This window comes from Heterodontus francisci, chromosome 33, assembly GCF_036365525.1.
Source record: "Heterodontus francisci isolate sHetFra1 chromosome 33, sHetFra1.hap1, whole genome shotgun sequence".
Lineage (NCBI taxonomy): Eukaryota > Metazoa > Chordata > Chondrichthyes > Heterodontiformes > Heterodontidae > Heterodontus > Heterodontus francisci.
In genome coordinates this window covers 16,900,605-16,919,162 of record NC_090403.1, presented here as the reverse complement: position 1 = coordinate 16,919,162, position 18,558 = coordinate 16,900,605, and the positions used below count along the sequence as shown (strand labels likewise).

The 18,558-nt window shown below is 43.0% G+C and overlaps 1 protein-coding gene across 1 annotated transcript in view; it reads left to right on the top strand.

Moving 5' to 3' along the window:
- Window positions 1-18,522, top strand: part of dcaf7 (ddb1 and cul4 associated factor 7) — a 56,524-nt gene extending 38,002 nt beyond the window's left edge. The window contains exons 5-6 of the mRNA XM_068013121.1: window positions 6,998-7,115; window positions 9,593-18,522. Of these exons, the coding sequence (XP_067869222.1) occupies window positions 6,998-7,115; window positions 9,593-9,765 (291 nt within the window). The 3' untranslated portion in view covers window positions 9,766-18,522. The remainder of the gene's footprint in view (window positions 1-6,997; window positions 7,116-9,592) is intronic.
- Window positions 18,523-18,558: the final 36 nt, after the last annotated feature.

Genomic DNA, 18,558 nt, shown 5'->3' with positions numbered 1-18,558 from the left:
ATTCATTTAATGCCTCAGCTAGGCCCTCTGCCTCCATGCCTAAATCCTCTTTATGGTCCCTAATCGGCCCAACCTCTCCTTTTACCACTGTTTTACTATTTATATGTCTATCGAAAACTTTGGGATTCTCTTTTAATATTCGCTGCCAGTCTCTCTTCATGCTCTCTCTTTGCTTCTCTTATTTTCTTTCTCACTTCCTCTCTGGACTTTCTATATTCAGCCAGGTTCTCAATAGTATGTTCTATCTGATGTCTGTCATAAGTGCACTTTTTCTTCTTTATCTTTATCTCTACCTCTTTTGTCATCCAGGGAACTCTGGATTTGTTTACCCTACCTTTCCCCTTCGAGGGAACATACTTTAACTGTGCCTGAACTATCTCTTCTTTGAAGGTAGGGCGTTGTTCAGCTACTGTTTTTCCTGCCAACCTTTGACTCCAATTTATTTGCCCCAGCTTCATTCTTACCCCATTGAAGTTGGCTTTCCCCCAGTTAATTATCCTTACTCTGGATTGTTCTTTGCCCTTTTCCATTGTCAGCCTAAACCTTATGATACAATGATCACTGTTGCCTAAATGATCTCCTACTGATACTTGATCCACTTGGCCCACCTCATTACCAAGAACCAGGCTAGCAGTGCCTGCTTTCTCATTGGATTAGAAACATACTGGTGTAGAAAATTTTCCTGAAAACAACCCAGGAATTCTTGCCCCTCACAGCCCTTTAACAGTACTACTATCCAAGTCTATGTTTGGATCATTAACGTTCCCCATTGTAACTATCCTATAATTTTTGCACCTCTCTAATTTCCTTGCAAATTTGTTCTTCCACGTCCTTCCCTCTAGTTGGTGGTCTCTAGACAGCACCGAGCAATGTAACCACCTTTTTTGTTTGGGCATGCTCGGTTGCCAAAGATTGTGGATGTGACTAAAACAACTCCATACGTGTCATTCTGTGCGCAGGCCACTGATGCAAAGCTGCATTGCAGCTTTCTTACTCTGGGATCATCCATACATCTCAGAAGTGGCAAAGTAGGGTGAACTTTGCACACCTGCAGTGAGAATAGAATAGCAGATCTCATGGCAAGTGGCAATAACAGCAGTCAATGCAGCACCTGACACTTTTCGTATAGAGGTAAGTAACAAAAGCAAAAATGAGTTGGTGCTCATTGCCTCTGAAATTAAGTGCCATCTCTTGTATATAATCACGATAACTATATGGGCATTTTGGAGGCTGATTGTTCATACTGCATCATGATACTTTTGAATTTTGGTTAGGCATGAATCCTGTCTGTTAACTGCTACTTCACTGTTACACAAACATATGAATTAGGAGCATGAGTAGGCCACTCAGCACAAGATCATGGCTGATCTGATTGTAACCTCAACTGCACATTCCTGCCTACCCCTTATAACCTTTCACCCCCTTGCTTATCAAGAATCAATCTACCTCTGCCTTAAAGATATTCAAAGACTCTGCTTCCACTGCCTTTCGAGGAAGAGAATTCCGAAGACTCGACCCTCTGAGAAAAAAAATTTCTCCTCATCTCTGTCTTAAATGGGCAACCCCTTACTTTTAAACAGTGACCCCTAGTTCTAGATTCTCCCGCAAGAGGAAATATCCTTTTCACGTCCACCCTGTCAAGACCCCACAGGATCTTGTATGTTTCCATCGAGTCACCTCTTGCCCTTATAAACTCCAGCGGATACGAGCCTAGCCTGTCCAACCTTTCCTCATAAGACAAACCCGACCATTCCAAGTATTAGTCTTGTAAACCTCTGAACTGCTTCCAACGCATTTGCATCTTCCTTAAATAAGGAGACCAGTACTGTACACAGTACTCCAGATGCGGTCTCACCAATACCCTGTATAACTAAAGCATTATCTCCCTACTTTTGTATTCAATCCCCCTCACGATAAATGATAACATTCTATTAGCTTTCCTAATTACTTGCTGAATCTGCAGACTAAGCTTTTGTGATTCATGCACTAGGACACCCAGATAGTCAGCAGTCTCTCAACATTTAGATAATGTGCTTTTTATTCTTCCTGCCAAAATGGACAATTTCACATTTTCCCACATTGTACTCCATTTGCCAGATCTTTGCCCACTCGCAACCTATACATAGCCCTTCGTAGACTCCTTATGTCCTCTTTACAACTTATTTTCCTATCTTTGTGCCATCAGCAAATTTAGCAACCATACCTTCGGTCCCTTCATCCAAGTCATTTATATAAATTGTAAAAAGTTGGGGCTCCGGCACTGATTCCTGCGACACACCACTCATTACATCTTGCCAACCAGAAAATGACCCATTTATGTCTACTCTCTGTTCCCTGTTAGCTTGTCAATCTTCTACCCATGCCAAAATGTTATCTCCTGCACCATGAGCTTTTATTTTCCGCAATAGCCTTTGTGGCACCATATCAAATACTTTCTAGAATTCTAAGTACAGTACATCCACCAGTTACCCTTTATTCACAGCACATGTTACCCCTTCAAAGAACGCCAATAAATTGGTTAAGCGTGATTTCCCTTTCACAAAACCATGTTGACTCTGCCTGATTTTTTTCTAAGTGCCCTGCTATAACGTCTTTAATAATAGCTTCTAACGTTTTCTTTAAGACAGATGTTAAGCTAACTGGCCTGTAGTTTCCTGCTTTCTGTCTCCCTTTTTGAGTAAAGGAATTACATTCACTATTTTCCAATCTAATGGAACCTTCCTCGAATCTAGGGAATTTTGGAAAATTAAAACCAACACATCAACTATCTCTCTAGCACTTCTTTTAGGACCCTAGGATGAAGTCCATCAGGACCCGGGGACTTGTCAGCCCGCAGCTCCAACAATTTGCTCAGTACCACTTCTCTGGTGATTATAATTTTCTTGAGTTCCTCCCTCCCTTCCATTTCCTGATTTACAGCTATTTCTGGAATGTCACATGTATCCTCTGTAGATCTGCCATCTCCTTATTTTCCATTACTAATTCCCCAGACTCACTTTCTATAGGACCAACGCTCACTTTGTTAACTCTTTCCTTTTCAAATATCTATAGAAACTCTTACTATCATTTTATATTTCTAGCTAGCTTTCTCTCGTACTCTTAATTTTTCTCGCGTTATCAATCTTTTAGTCATTCTTTGCTGTTTTTTATATTCTGTCCAATCTTCTGACCCGTCACCCATCTTAGCTCAATTATATGCTTTTTCTTTAAGTTTGATGCTATCTATAACCACGGATGGTGGGTCCTACCCTTGGAGTGTTTCTTTATATGTTGGAGTATCTATTCTGTGTATTCTGAAATAACCCCTTAAATGTCTGCCACTGCATCTCTATTGACCTATCCCTTAACCTACTTTGCCAGTTCACTTTTAGCTAGCTCTGCTTTCATGCCCTCATAATTGCCCTTATTTAAGTTTAAAATACTCGTCTTGGACCCACTCTTCTTGCCCTCAAACTAAATGTAATATTCGGTCATATGATCGCTGCTGCCTAGGGTGCCTTCACTATGAGGTCATTAATTAATCCTGTCACGTACCAGGTCTAGTATCACCTGCTCTTTGTCTCCAGAGCGTGCTGTTCTAAGAACCTATCCCAAAAACATTCCATGAACTCCTCATCTAGGCTACCTTTGCCCATCTGATTTTACAGTCTATATGTAGATTAAAACCCCCCATGATTATCGCCTTACCTTTCTGACTAGCTCCCACTATTTTTTCCTTTATACTGTGTCCTACCATGTAGTTACTGTAGGGGTTCCTGTACACCACTCAAACAAGTGACTACTTGCCTTTATCATTTGTGATCTCGACATCCTGGTTTCCTGAACTTAGATTATCTTTCCCTATTGCACTTATACCATCATTAATTAACAGAACCACCCCTCTACTTTTACCTAGCTTCCTGTCCTTCCTAAATGTAATGTACTCGTCAGTTATTTTATTCGTTCGTGGGACCTGGACTTTGCTGGCTAGGCCAGCATTTGTTGCCCATCCTAATTGCCCTTGAGAAGGTGGTGGTGAGCTGCCTTCTTGAACTGTAGTCCATGTGGGATAGGTACACCAACAGTGCTGTTAGGAAGGGAGTTCCAGGATTTTGACCCAGCGACAGTGAAGGAGCAGCGATATAGTTCCAAGTCAGGATGGTGTGTGACTTGGAAGGGAATTTGCAGGTGGTGGTGTTCCCATGAATCTGCTGCCCTTGTCCTTCTAGGTGGTGGAGGTCGCGGGTTTGGAAGGTGCTGTCTAAGGTCCCGATGTATGGCGTCCTACTGTAATGGCTATCAGATTGTGCTTATTTATTTCTATTTGTGCTATCAGTTCATCTGTTTTGTTTCGAATGCTACATGCATTCAGAACTAATCTAATAGTGACCATAAATCTATTGTCAATTGTTGTAAAAACTCATCTGGTTCACTAATGTCCTTTAGGGAAGGAAATCTGCTGTTCTTACCTGGTCTGGCCTACATGTGACTCCAGACCCACAGCAATGTGGTTGACTTTTAAATGTCCTCTGAAATGGCCTCGCAAGCCACTCAGTCCAAGGGCAATTAGGGATGGGCAATAAATGCTGGCCTAGCCAGTGACACTCAAATCCCACAGACGGAAAAAAAAAGATTCAGAGACTTTAGTTTTGTCCTTTTTATTATTTTTGTAACCTCTTGCCTTATCTGCTGATTTGCTCTTGGATTTGTTCACTCTGTCCCTTCCTGTTTATCATTTCCCACATTAATACCTTTCTCTCTTGCGTTATCTCTACTGTTTTATCTACCACATTTCCCCAAATTTGATCCATTGCCCCCACTATTTACTTTAAAACGCTCTCTACTTCTCTAGTTATGTCTCTCTAGAACACTGATCCCAGCACGGTTCAGGTGAAGACCATCCCAACGGTACAGCCTCCAATTTCCCCTGTACTGGTGCCAGTGCCCCACGAACTGGAACCCACTTCCACGACACCAGTCTTTGAGCCACGCATTCATAATCTCCAATCTTATTTACCCTATGCCAGTTTGCATGTGGCTCAGGTAATTATCCAGAGATTATTACCTTTGAGGTTCTGCTTCTTAATTTGGTGCCTAGCCCCTCATACTGACTGTGCAGAACCTCCTTCCTTGTCCTGTCTGTCGTTCGTACCTACATGGACCATAGACTTCTCCAGCACAGTAACAGGTTCTTCGGCCTATCGTGTCTGTGCCGGCCATCAAGCACCTAACTATTCTAGTCCCGTTTTCCAGCACTTGGCCCATAGCCTTGTATGCTATGGTGTTTCAAGTGCTCATCTAAATACTTCTTGAATGTTGTGAGGGTTCCTGCCTCTACCACCCCTTCAGGCAATGTGTTCCAGATTCCTACCACCCTCTGGGTGAAAAAACTTCTCAAATCCCCTCTAAACCTCCTACCCCTTACCTTAAATCTATGCCGCCTGGTTATTGACCCCTCCGCTAAGGGAAAAAGGTTTCTTCCTATCTAACCTATCAATGCCCCTCATAATTTTGTATACCTCAATCATGTCCCCCCTCATCCTTCAAGGAAAACAACCCTAGCCTTTTCAGTCTCTCCTTCATAGCTGAAATGCTCCAGCCCAGGCAACATCCTGGTGAATCTCCTCTGCACCCTCTCCAGTGCAATCACATCCTTCCTATAGTGTGGCGACCAGAACTGTACATAGTACTCCAGCTGTGGTCTAACTAGTGTTTTATATAGCTCCATCATTACCTCCCTGCTGTTATATTCTATGCCTCGGCTAATAAAGGCAAGTATCCCATATGCCATCCTTACCTCCTTACCTACCTGTGCTGCTGCCTTCAGTGATCTATGGACATGTACACCACGATCCCTCTGACTTTCTGTACTTTCTAGGGTCCTGCCATCAATTGTATATTCCCTTGCCTTGTTAGTCCTCCCAAAATGCATCACCTCACACTTCTCAGGATTAAATTCCATTTGCCACTGCTCTGCCCATCTTACCAGCTTTTCTATATCGTCCTGTAATCTAAGGCTTTCCTCCTCACTATTTACGACACCACCCATTTTCGTGTCATCTGCGAACTTACTTATCATACCTCCTATATTCACGTCTAAATCATTTATGTACACTACAAACAGCAAGGGTCCCAGCACCGATCCATGTGGTACACCACTGGTCACAGGCTTCCACTCGCAAAAACAACCCTCGACCATTACCCTCTGTTTCCTGCCACTAAGCCAATTTTGGATCCAATTTGCCAAATTGTCCTGGATATGGGCTCCTGAAGTCCATGTAGACTACATCAACTGCTTTACCCTCATCTACACATCTATTTGATGACTGGATCCTCTCCTTCCTACTGTAAGTTCCTCTCCAGCCCTGAGTAGGTGTCCCGAACCCTGGCACTGGGCAGGCAACACAGCCTTCTGGACCCTTGCTGTTTGCCACAGACAACAGTGTCAATCCCCCTCGCTATACTGTCCCCAACTACCACTACTTTCCTTTTTGCTCCCTTGGCTTAAACATCTTCCTGTGCCATGGCTGGTCTGCTCATCCACCCTGCAGACTTCGCTTTCGTCACACAGATTGCAAGCACCTCAGACTGGTTTGACAATTGTGAAGGCTGAGGCTCCTCCACTACTGTGTGCTCCGTCCCTTTACCTGCCTCACTCACGATCACACCCTCTTGTCCCTCACCGTTGGCCAAAACAGATGACCCTGTTTTAAAGGGTGTGACCATCTTCTGGTACAAAGTGTCCAGGTATCTCTCACCCTTTGTGATATTGCGCAGTGTCTGCAGTTCAAATTCCAGATCAGTAATCCTGATCTGGACTTCCTCTTGCTGCTTAAATCTTCTGCAGATGTGTTTGTCCTGGATCACATTGGTGTCCAGGAGATCCCACATTCCACAGCTGCAACACAAAACCTGTCATGCTATTGTTATTTATGTTATTTAGTTACCTTGCTGTTGCTAATCACTCTCTTTTTCTCCAGTCTGTGCTAAACCAAAACCATCTGCTTTTCCTTTGCAGGTGGTTATTCTCGATGTTCGTGTGCCCTGCACTCCTGTAGCCCGGCTAAACAATCACCGTGCATGTGTGAATGGCATTGCTTGGGCTCCACACTCATCCTGTCACATCTGCACTGCAGGTAAGAACCGTACACTTGCTAGTTTGTTCCAGTCCAGAGTGAGAGTTGTCAACCTAGAGCCCGATGGTTTATTTCCCAGAGACACAGTATGATGCTGAGGCAGGATTACCCAGTCACTTCCAGTGGAGTAGATATAACCATATGACTCTCAGCAGCAGCAAGTGAAGTATTTTGAATGTACAGAATTGTAGTTTTTTTCTAAATTACTTTGTGAGGATTTTTGGCTGATCCCGGTCAGTGCTAAGAATAGAGCTGTTTCCATCAAACAGGTGAGGTACAATGCTGGCTTAATGCAGACTAAAGCTCCCTCCATTCTGCAGCACCTCCCATTGCCCCACAAGTGGCATTTCCCATTTATCGCACTAGACCTGTGGCTCTGAGTGAGATTAGTGCAGAACTGTCTTATGCTGTGGGCCCATGTCAACTAGGATTGAGATTGAAATTCTCTGAATTAATTTCCTAATATGGTAGAACATTTTCACATTTTTTTTCCCCAGTTAGTTATCCATTTCCCTTTTATAAATTCTTTCCACCGCTGATTCTGTTAGGGTATTCCATGTCCTGACAGCTCTTTGCTTATCCTCCCTTCGTGATGAACTGAAATGTATGCCCTCTAATTATCAACTCACCTTGGACATTGAAAGAGATTATTGCCACTTAAATCATCAAAATCTCATTATTTTGAAGAAGTTACTCAGATCTCCTTTTAACTGTCCTTGTTCCAGTGTTACAATTTCTCTAGTCTCTTAAAAGCAAAATATCTCATCCCTGAAAATGTCCTAATTAATCCTTTTATACCTTCTCTGTAACATCTGTGCTAAAGTCGGGTGCCCAAAACTGGACATTGGCCTATCCAGGCAATTCTGTGGATTACCACTTTGCTTTTATTCTCTGTGCTCCTATTTATAAAACCTAGGGTTGTGTATCTCTTCAATTTTATCAATTCGTGTATCTGAACTGCTAAATCTCTTGCTGTGCTATTGCTTTTCCAAGTTTTATCATTTACTACATGTTTCCTCTCTCCTCTCTTCCCAGAATGTAGCCCCCCATTTCTCAACATCCGATTTCTTTCAGCATGCCCAAACATACAACGTTATCTGTCTTGCTGTAGTCAATTAATCCTCTTCACAGTTAACTACACTAACAATTTTTGTACCATGTTACATTCCCATACTTGAGTCCAGATCATTTATAGAAGAGCAATGGTCCCAACACTGACACCATTGTTCACATCATTCCAGTCTGAGAAACATCCATTAGCTGTTATAAAAGCAAAATGCTGGAAATCTGAAATAAAAAGAGAAAATGCTGGAAATGCTGTACAGGTCAGGCAGCATCTATGGAGAGAGAAATATGATGAACGGTCATTGGCCTGAAATGCCAACTGTTCCTCTCTCCACAGACGCTGCCTGACCTGCTGAGCATTTCCAGCATTTTCTGTTTTTAATTCATTAGCTGTTAGTGTTTTCTGCTCTTTAACATCTTGTACATCCTGCCAATATCCCATCAATACCGTATATCTTCATTTTATCAGCTTACCTCTTGCTCCTAGATTTGTCATAAGCCCTTTTTAAATCCTTAATTTGAATTTCTGTACTCCTCTAAGGACCTTGGTGCTTTTCTGCACCCCTTTGCTTGTGGGAAGATATCTAGTCATAAGCCTAATCATGTACTGTTTGAAGCTTTCCCATTGTTCACGATCTCTTCTGTCAATTTTACATTCCTGTTCATCTGGGTTAGTTTCATTTTTTATCTTGTTAAAGTTGGCTGTTAATCTCATCAAACACCTTTATCTTGAACTGTTCCCCCTCCTTGTCGATTTGTATACCAAACCTAATTATGTTGCCATTGTAATCGTCCTTAGCAGACAAAGAAGGTTTTTATCCTATCAGTCTGGGCTGGATTTGAACCGTTGGTGAAATTTGTTACGCTTTAGCTTTTTTTTACATCTTGGGGGGTGGGGGGTGTGTCAGGACAGTGATTATTAAGCTCCATTCAGTAATTGGGAGGCTCTTGTTTCTTAGCGGTCACATGGCATCTAGGAGCCCCACCTCAAGGTGCACTGGGATGTGGCCTCCAGCAATGGCTTCTCCCTGGGTGTGGGGTGCCTAGCCTCGCCTCGCCTCTGCCTGCCACCTCCTTGTTCCCTTGGCTGAAGTCCAGGAACAGTCCTGATGGACAGAAATTATGGGCTACCAAGATAATTTGAACAGCCATTCCTTGTTATCACTTATTTTAAGAAAAAGCATATTGGCCCTTTGTATTCCTTTTTGTTTTAAAACCTGAAGCAGTAAATGCTCCACCCTGGTAGAACTGAACTGCACAGAACAGGAGAGCCACAGGCTCGATTCACTCTTCTGGTGGCTGATGAGCACTTTCAATGAAAGGAATGTCTTGCTCTGGACACAATCTGTTACCACTATGAGGGCTGATGTCGTGTATCTTTTGTTCTAAACCAACTGTGTTTTTGTTTAAAGCCGATGACCATCAAGCACTTATTTGGGACATCCAGCAAATGCCACGTGCCATTGAGGACCCCATCTTGGCCTACACAGCAGAAGGAGAAATCAACAATGTCCAGTGGGCATCAACCCAGCCTGATTGGATAGCCATTTGCTATAATAACTGTCTCGAGATCTTACGGGTGTAGTCCTGTTGCCCCACACTAGTCAAGGGAGGGAGTATGTGTGTGCGGCGTGAATGAGTATGTGTGTGCGGCGTGAATGAGTTAAAGTTAAGGATGTTTATGCAGATTCTCTGTTGTGTTAGTGTATACAGAGTGCAGTTGGCCCTTTCTGGGTCTAAATTAAATTTTTTGGGGGGATTCTTGATCCTTCCTTCTCCCCTCCCCACCCCCCAAAAGTTCTTTAAATCAGCTAGGAAAGGATAAAGCTTTTATTCAATCAGATAACCCCTCCTCTGGTAAAGTCCATCTTGTACTACAGCAGCAATCTTTTTTTAAAATATCTCTGTAAATAACACTTAAAAATTTTACAATTGGACTAACACCAGCTGGGATAACTCAAGTTTCAGAACAGTTCTGCTGTTCCTTGATCCAATTCTGTCAGGTGATTTACTGTATTCCACTAAGGGGCAGCATTCCCCTCTAACTGTGAGCTATTCTTCATGCTAGGTGTGTGACAATTTTTTTTTTCTTTTGATTGAAAGGTGAGGATGTGTCATTTCAGAAATTAATCCTGTGGAATACTTTGGCAACTTGCAGCCATAAATTCAGGTCATGGTGAAGTTTACCATCTGGAGTGAAGGTTCTCTGGAGTTTCTAGACTGTGAGAATTCTGAATGATGCAGTCAACAATGATCAGTGCCTTTTGAGAATGCAGTGCAGTTGACCCTGGTTTGTAACCCTGACTCCACCCCAGTGTCAGCAACACCACCCCCATTCATCTCCCTTCATGAGCGGTGTGAATATGCGCAGACAGCCTTTACACCAATATGTCTCTCTGAGAGCAAGGGCCTAGCTTGTGGAGACAGCATGAGAAACCTGCAGAACACAATTGTTCTTTGTTCATTTATGTAGCAGCTCTGCCTCTTGTAAACGAGGTGTTGCTCCCACCCCTGGAAGCGAGGAGTACCATATTGAAGGAATGGGGCAGCAGTGTGGGCATTGTGCACTGCTCGCTGTTGGCACTGCTCACTGTTGGGGGGCTACCATTTTACTTTGGCAGCGGACAAGTGTTCTCCAGCAGCCCACCCAAATCAACAATTGCAGTTTCCATATCACTGGCCTGTAATAACCTTCCTCCCCACCCAGACCCCAACTTCCTCTCCAACAGGATTGTGAAGTCATGTTTGGACTTTAGACAGACTGCCCACATGCAAATCTCGCAGATCTTTTGTGGCTGTCCTCTTCCATTCTGTACTGTGGTATAAACAAGATGAATTTGGAGCATGCAGTTCCAGTGTAACACTATTGTCGAGTGCTGTTTCATACTGGGTGGTGTGACACAAACTGAGTCATGCTGAAGTGGGGGCTCGTGACCTGTGAGAGCCATGCTTTCCTGTTTTTCCCTGCTAGCGGTGTGCTTTACATTGCCTATTTGCGGGCTGTTGGGGTGAGTCCAATACCTTCAGTATTGATGGCATTCCCTCAAGTGAGGTAGTCAGTCAAACATAGGCAAAAGCCATTCCATCAGGAAGTGGTTATTGTATGAGGCAACAGCAAATTATTTATGCTTTGTCGCTGCGTTTACTTTGCAATTCACTTTATAAATGCCCATCCTGTCACTCCCCGCCCCCCCCCCCCTCCCCCCCACCAAACCTATGGAACAGTGTTTGACTAACACTGAATGATGTTGACTAAAGGAAAGGACAGAAAAGACGCACTGTGACAAGATACAATTGAATAGCAATAAAATAAGTCTTGATGACATGGCTGCAATTTGGCTCAAGTGGCTTTGTTAGTGCTTTATTTGTCCAGCCCCTATGCTCTGTAATCCAGGCTCGTTTTCCCTCTGTCAAAGTTGCTACAAAGCCAGCCTGCTTTGTTATTGCTTAGAACTCAACTCCAATTTCTGAGGTTGATGAATCTTCCAGCTGCAGTGGGGTGTGGAATGCCCATGCAGTGCCATGGCCTGCTTTGGAAATGGAGCTGTCTGTGTGTGTCTGTGTGTGTCTGTGTGTGTCTGTGTGTGTCTGTGTGTGTCTGTGTGTGTCTGTGTGTGTCTGTGTGTGTCTGTGTGTGTCTGTGTGTGTCTGTGTGTGTCTGTGTGTGTCTGTGTGTGTCTGTGTGTGTCTGTGTGTGTCTGTGTGTGTCTGTGTGTGTCTGTGTGTGTCTGTGTGGAAGTAGAAGGTATACACCAGCGTTGTCTTCAAAACTGCTTTAGATGTTAAAGCAGAAGGCTCGATTATGGAAGTACCCTACATTTCCAGCTGCAATTTGCTGGAGGTATCACAGATTAACTTTGTTGGGAGAAATGCCCAACCTTGGGTATTTCCCAGCAAGTGAAAAAAGTGAAATATTCCTGTATAAAATTGTTTAAAACCCGCTCCCTGTACTCTTTTCCCTTTAATGGGAACATGTCTATATTCAGTCATTCTCTTCTCTCCATCAGTTATACTTTAGACAGCTACAGTACAGGAGGGGTGTTGATGGCGAGAAATGGATCATGCTCAACCTTTGCTTATTGAGGGACCCCGCACAACCCCACCTCCTTATATATTTAATAGTGTACTAATTCAGGGAAATAATTGGCGAATGTAGGGTTTTTAGTGGGAGGGGACATTGCATGATCAGTGTGTATCGTGGCAGGAATAGGTGTACAGTGCTGGATGTTTCTCTGCGTTATGCTGTGCACAGTACTTAATGGGAAATGAGTCACCAGCTTCTAATTCAGGTCACTCGAATCAGATTTGAAGCTGTTTGGAATCGGGGTTGGGTTCTCGCATTGGGCACTCTTCAGTCTTTCTCTGGTTGGGATTGTGGATGCCAGGATATTAACTGCCTCCTGTATTGGTTTCTTATGACCTTGACACTCAGTGCAGCTGTGGAGTTCACTGCAGTCAGAATATTAAAGAGTGCTCATGTGTTTGTCTAAATTTATAACTGTAAATTCTGCATTTTGAGCTGTATAATACTGGGTTACAGTACTGATGGTTACTGATGTCACCATAACACGGATACAGTACAGGTGGGTACAGGCATGTCACTGGTGAGGGGAGCAAATTAAATTGATGAATTGAAATATTGCGAAGTGTTTTGCACATGGGATTGTTTGTTTAAAAGAGTTTTTCTATTGTGTTATTATACTGTACTGTAAATACCTATCAGTGACAACACTGATATTCAGTGGGTGAGGGTTTCTGCTAAACGAACCTGAATGGCTGTGGTGTGTTTATTTTCCAGTTCTTTGTCATTGAATTTTTCGACAGCCAATGGCAGTGCCCTATTCACTCCTAACTGACTGGGAACATCCCCCCCAATACTATTCGAGTGCTGGTAGTTTTCTAATTTTTATTACTAATTACCTGACAATATCTCTGTCCTAGTGCCTCATTACTAGTTACTGCATCTACTCGTGTGCAGGGAGATCATGTTGAAAAATCGGAGGTGAGAAAGGGTTAGGTGTAAAGCTCCTGGGTATCTTAACAGCTTGTGTTTTCATGTCTGTGTAGATGTTGGATGACTTGCGCCAAAGGGTCAGGCTTCCAGGTCAATCGGTGGGATGGAATTCTGTCAGTGCGTTAACAATGAATGATCTGTTGCCACCTAATGGTGAAAGGGTTGTGATACAAATCATTTCTGCTAAAAGTACACTGGTTAAAATTAAAGCCCAGGCTCCTCAGTATGTTGTGGGAGTGAATAATACAGGTGAGATGATGGGCATAAAACCAGCTCCTTGTCCCCAATGTGTGCTGAAATATCCCAAGGACCTTGGTCCAGTATTTGTTGAGTATTTTTGCTCCCGCTTCTTTGACCTGTTGATATGTCCTCCATGCTGTCCAGTTTTGAGATGGATGCTCCACTTTTTGAATGTGGGTGACTGCTAACTGTGATAAGTGAAAACCTGGGGGGGAATATTGTATTTTAAAAAGATCTTGTGTGTCTGAGAGTGGTTCTGTTTGATTCATGTAACACTTTTAATTGGCTGGTTTTGGTGATTCTGTGTGATCTACCATGTTTCTTGATGTCTTTATCTTCTGCTTGAGCTGTTGGCAAGTGCTCATAGTATTATATCCCGAGTGATGGGTCTTCCCACTGTAAATATATTGTCATACTTTTACCTGCCTGATTCTGCCTTGTAAATATGAAATAGTATTTTTACACTCGTCCTTCTCCTACAGCATGCATTATAAAATCCTAAATTATACCACCTTGTGGTTTGCTAGCAACAAAAAGCTGACTGCTTTGCAAATGTGTTTTTTAAAAGTAAAAAAAAAAATCCATGTTTCTCCAGTGACACAAGTGGATAAAATCACTACTGAAAGATTAAAAGGTGTTAGGTGAGATCCCTGGTGTGTGCTGAGTTCGCTGACCTCAGTTGGCTATCCAGCAATTGGCTAGAGCACCCCAGGATGGGGAAGAGGGATCGGCCAGAGTGAAGGACTGATTACAGCTGAGCAGTTAGCCCGATTGGAAAATGTTTGGCTATTTGGTCAGAACAGGATCAGACCATTGTGGTTGATCAGGCTTGCAGCTTACTATCATATTAGGAGTTGGCACTTGGTTAAGATATTGGTTGGGAGAGGGCCTTGTAACCATGAAATCATAACCCATTCTTGGGGAAGTTGAGTGTCTCTTTAGAATTTACTGTATACCTTCACTATTCACTTTATATAGAACTCACTCATTCATGTGACACTGCCATGCAGGTACTACTTGGCACACCTTATACCCACTCAGCACAGATGCAGTGCAGCATTTTCTTCAACCGGTGACTACATTTCATTGTAGTAGGCATTGTTGAAGGTATTCTTCGCTAACAATCTAGAATAACATGCATTAGCTCAGGTGCATAGCCCATTAACTTCACTACAATCAATGACAGCACTGGGACATCAGTACAGTAGTGGCAAGCTCAAATTTTCATAACTTATTGACGAACTCAGGAGTATAATAGAGTCTAACCTTGTAACTTCATGCATGTCAGGAGAGAAATGTATGACACGGAATGAAAAACTTATGGTTACTCTGTCACTGGCTGAGAGATTAGTAGTGATTAATTGAGAGTATTTTTGTTAGTATATTGGTGCCGATGTTTTAAATAAGCTGGGGGTAACATCCAGGGATCGCAGCAGTTTTGACGTATATCAGGGCTTCTCCCCCTTCCTTTCACTTTCCAAGCTTCTCTCCAAATTTATGATTGTTCTTTTCCCTGTTGAGGCTGAGTCTTGACGTCCACTGCTGCCTCATTAGGTGCTGAGTTAGATGTATTAACAAGATCCCAGGTTCAGTTGCTGTTGAGTTGACCTCTGGCAGGGGAGCACTACCAGTTATCTCAGCTAGTTTACCATCATTGTCCAAAAGCATGTGGTTCACGTGTGGAGTTTGTGTTAAGTTTGCACACTGAGCTGGCGAATTCTTACAAGGAAACCCAATCATTCAAATAACGTCCTACAAAATTAACTTGATGTTTGAACTGCATGTTTGAGCCCTGCTTGTGGAAAGTTGAGTATGTGTTCCTATCTGCATGGTTTGGCTCATTTTAAGCCTTCACTGATTTTCAAGGGAGTATTACAAAAGAATCATTAATGTAACCCCAACAGACGGGCTGTGGCAGCCTGCTTAAACAGCAGCATCACTGAGCCCCTGTATAGTATTTTATAACTGATCTATTGCCGTTGGAGAAGCTGGTTTAATTTTACAGCGTTATTTAGTGTAGGCTATTTTATATATCACTGGTTGATTTTCTTGCTTTCCACCTTGATGCATGTTGTGTTATGTCTTTGTACAGCACCACAGTGCTGGTTTAGGGCCTAAGTTTTCACCCTTTTGCTGTGACCCTCTTAATGTGTGTGTTAAAATCATTAATCTGTACAGTGTGTGTTTCGGATGCTGTGTGCCTAGCAATTGGAAGGAGGTACATGCGTGTCTCTGGCCCCTATGGATTCTGTATCCGGAGCAACACGGTAATGCACCTTTGTGTTTAGTTTCTGCTTTGTCACTGACAGAAGCCTTGTTTGTACAACTTTACAGTGTAATTACTAGGATTTTAGTGAAGGGTGATCTGGGCAGATGAGGGTTTCAGGTGCTTTAAGTGTAGTTATTCACTAGGATTTAGTAAAGACCAGTGTGGGCATGTGATAGTCTCTGTCCCTGCAGACCTGTGCTTTGTCCGGAGAGTATGGATATTTGCAGTTGTGTAACCCCAGAATGCAGGACTAGTGCTGGTAACAATTTGAGATCAATCAGATGAGAATTGTATGGGATTAATTGTGATTTCTCGTTTAGGCTGTTTATATATGTCCTTGGTACAGTCAAAGTGCTGCTTTATAGACTTAATCAGGTGCACAGCAGAAATGGTCTCATTCGACTGCAGCCAATTCCTGGAGGGAAGGTGTGTAATGTCGATAATCTGGAGTATAAATTCAGTCTGTTGTTTTCTCACTTGGAGCCTGTCAGTGCAGTCTGTTTTTTTTTGTGCTTGTATAGTTACTCATCACAAACTTCCCTCTCTGGTATCTCACGCAAGAGCTCATCTGAGTCTAGATGGGGAGTGTCATCAGGCTGTTTGGCCACAGGAGGCATAACAGCTGAGGCTTATCTCATGCATGCACTTTCATGGGGGTGGAGCGCTCAATTAGTGATCTGCAGTAGAAACTCGAGCCAAATCTCCCGCACTTGTTGCCACCCACTTTGACACTGGACCCAATTGAAGCACTTGCTACCCTGACTGAGATCAGCTAATTGCACAAACTCCACATGGAGCTCAGGTCAGGGCTTGTATGTCTCAGCCTTGCAACAGGGATTTCCTTTACCCACCAGATTGAAGGAAGGAGGAGTGTTGATCTGATTTAAGCTTTTCATGTCTGCTCCTGGTATCAAATTTGGCCATTTTGACCAATCTTTTTTGATTGATTCTCATCTGACAGCACCCTGTTTAGATATTTGAGGAAGGCAGGGAAAAATATCATTCATTTAATTTTAGAAGTTATATGTTCAGTTTTAATTCACTGATTTTCCTATTTAGAGAAGTCCAGAGCTCTGTAGGGTAGCTGGCAGTTAGTACTGATCCACATAGAATGAGAATGGTGCAAGCTTATTGGCCCTGTTAGCTGATCCCAGAGTGGAGGTGTGGATGCTGCAGGCTTGGATGGGGACAAATCGGATAGGGGTCCTGCTCATGTTCACCCTCCTGTGACTTCTGTCTGAAACTCTTGTGTGGTTGTCCAGCAAGGCAGGATTGGGCTTGGCCTCCTCCACAGTCAAATAGCTTGCTGGTGCTCACCATTTGGGCTCATAGGTAAGGAATGGCCATTTGGGCCAGGTTCTGGAAGGGTCATGCTGTCTGTGGAACTGTCCTGACGTGGAGCTGTGTGGAAAAAGGTGGTGTGGAGGAGGGGAAGGAGGTAATCCAAGGATTAAAGTGACCAGGAACACCGAGAGCAACACCGAGCAGAACACCCCCAATCCACTGTCAGCCAGTTGCTGCCCTGGATGACTCTATTGCATAAAGTGACTGCATGCTCACTCCAGATACTCACTGTCAAAGGCTGTCGCTGAACACGCTGATATTGTTCCGACAAGCCCCACCTTTATTTTGATATGTAGTGGTTAGTGTGTGTTTCGGCAGTCTGATGCATCAGTGACTGATGCCAATATCTTCTGTACTTAGTAGCCTGTTTCTGAATTCTGCATTTGAAAGGTGATGTTTTAGCTGTCGCCCACTTATCTTCTGTTCTCTGTACCATTAGATTCCAGACTTGTTGATTGTGTAGCACAACCTGAGTTTCTTTTTTTGCATTGACAGTATTTCTAGATGTAAGTTCCATTGAAGTGTATAAAGTATTAGTGCATGCTGCTTGTAAAGGGCAAAGCACAAGTCCTAGTTTGGGAGGGAGGTTGTTCACTTATTTTTTTTGGCCTGTCCAAATCCAGGTGTGGGGTTCATATATTTTTTAAAGGAATTGTGTACCTGTTTGGTATACACAGCAGTCCCCTTCTTGAACACTGGGTGGGCAGCATTTTACTGGTAACATTTGCTGTCGTGAGACAGGCAAGCCAGTCATCAGCCCTCGGTTAAACAGCCAACCTGCTGCAAAACTGGGCTGCGCAGCTCCACGCTACAGGGGCAGTCACCGTAATCAGTTAACAAAATCCTTTTCCCGTGACACTGTTAATATAAAATCCAACCTTGCGCGTTGCAACTTACTCCAGTCCACACATTATCTCCAGTGTTTAATTCTTCTGAAGGTTTTGTCTAGTGTAACTAAGTGACCCCCTCCTCCATTTTAAACCCGTTGCATGGCAGCTGGTTGAGTGTAGCTGCCATGTGTTTTTGAGTAGTTCAGATGCTGTACATCAGACTGAGGCAGGAATTTGTGTTTTTAATTCCTCACATATGTTTTTTTAAAAGAAAACAATGCGCCTTTGGAGTTATGCGAGCTGGACATGTTCATATGGATTTATTTCCTCAGCTATTTAATGAGTTGTGTCCTAGCACTTTCGGCTGGTACCCCGAAGTGTAATTTCAAGGCCACTGTGTTTATTGTTGGAAGGAACATCCATCTCGTATTGAAGAAACAATTTGTCTTTAATTTAAAAAGTCTTCAAATTTCTGAATGCCCATTTACCCTGTAAATGGCACTTTTAATATTTATATTGTGATTTTTGTCTAGTTTCTGTTCATTAATGAATGCATAGCTGAGTGCTTTCTTAGAACTGTAGAATGTTTTTGTTTACAATGGAATATATAAGATGTTAACTTTTTCTTAATAAAATTACTGAAGTCTGTCAATGTTGTTGCAATCTTTTGCCAGCTCTCCT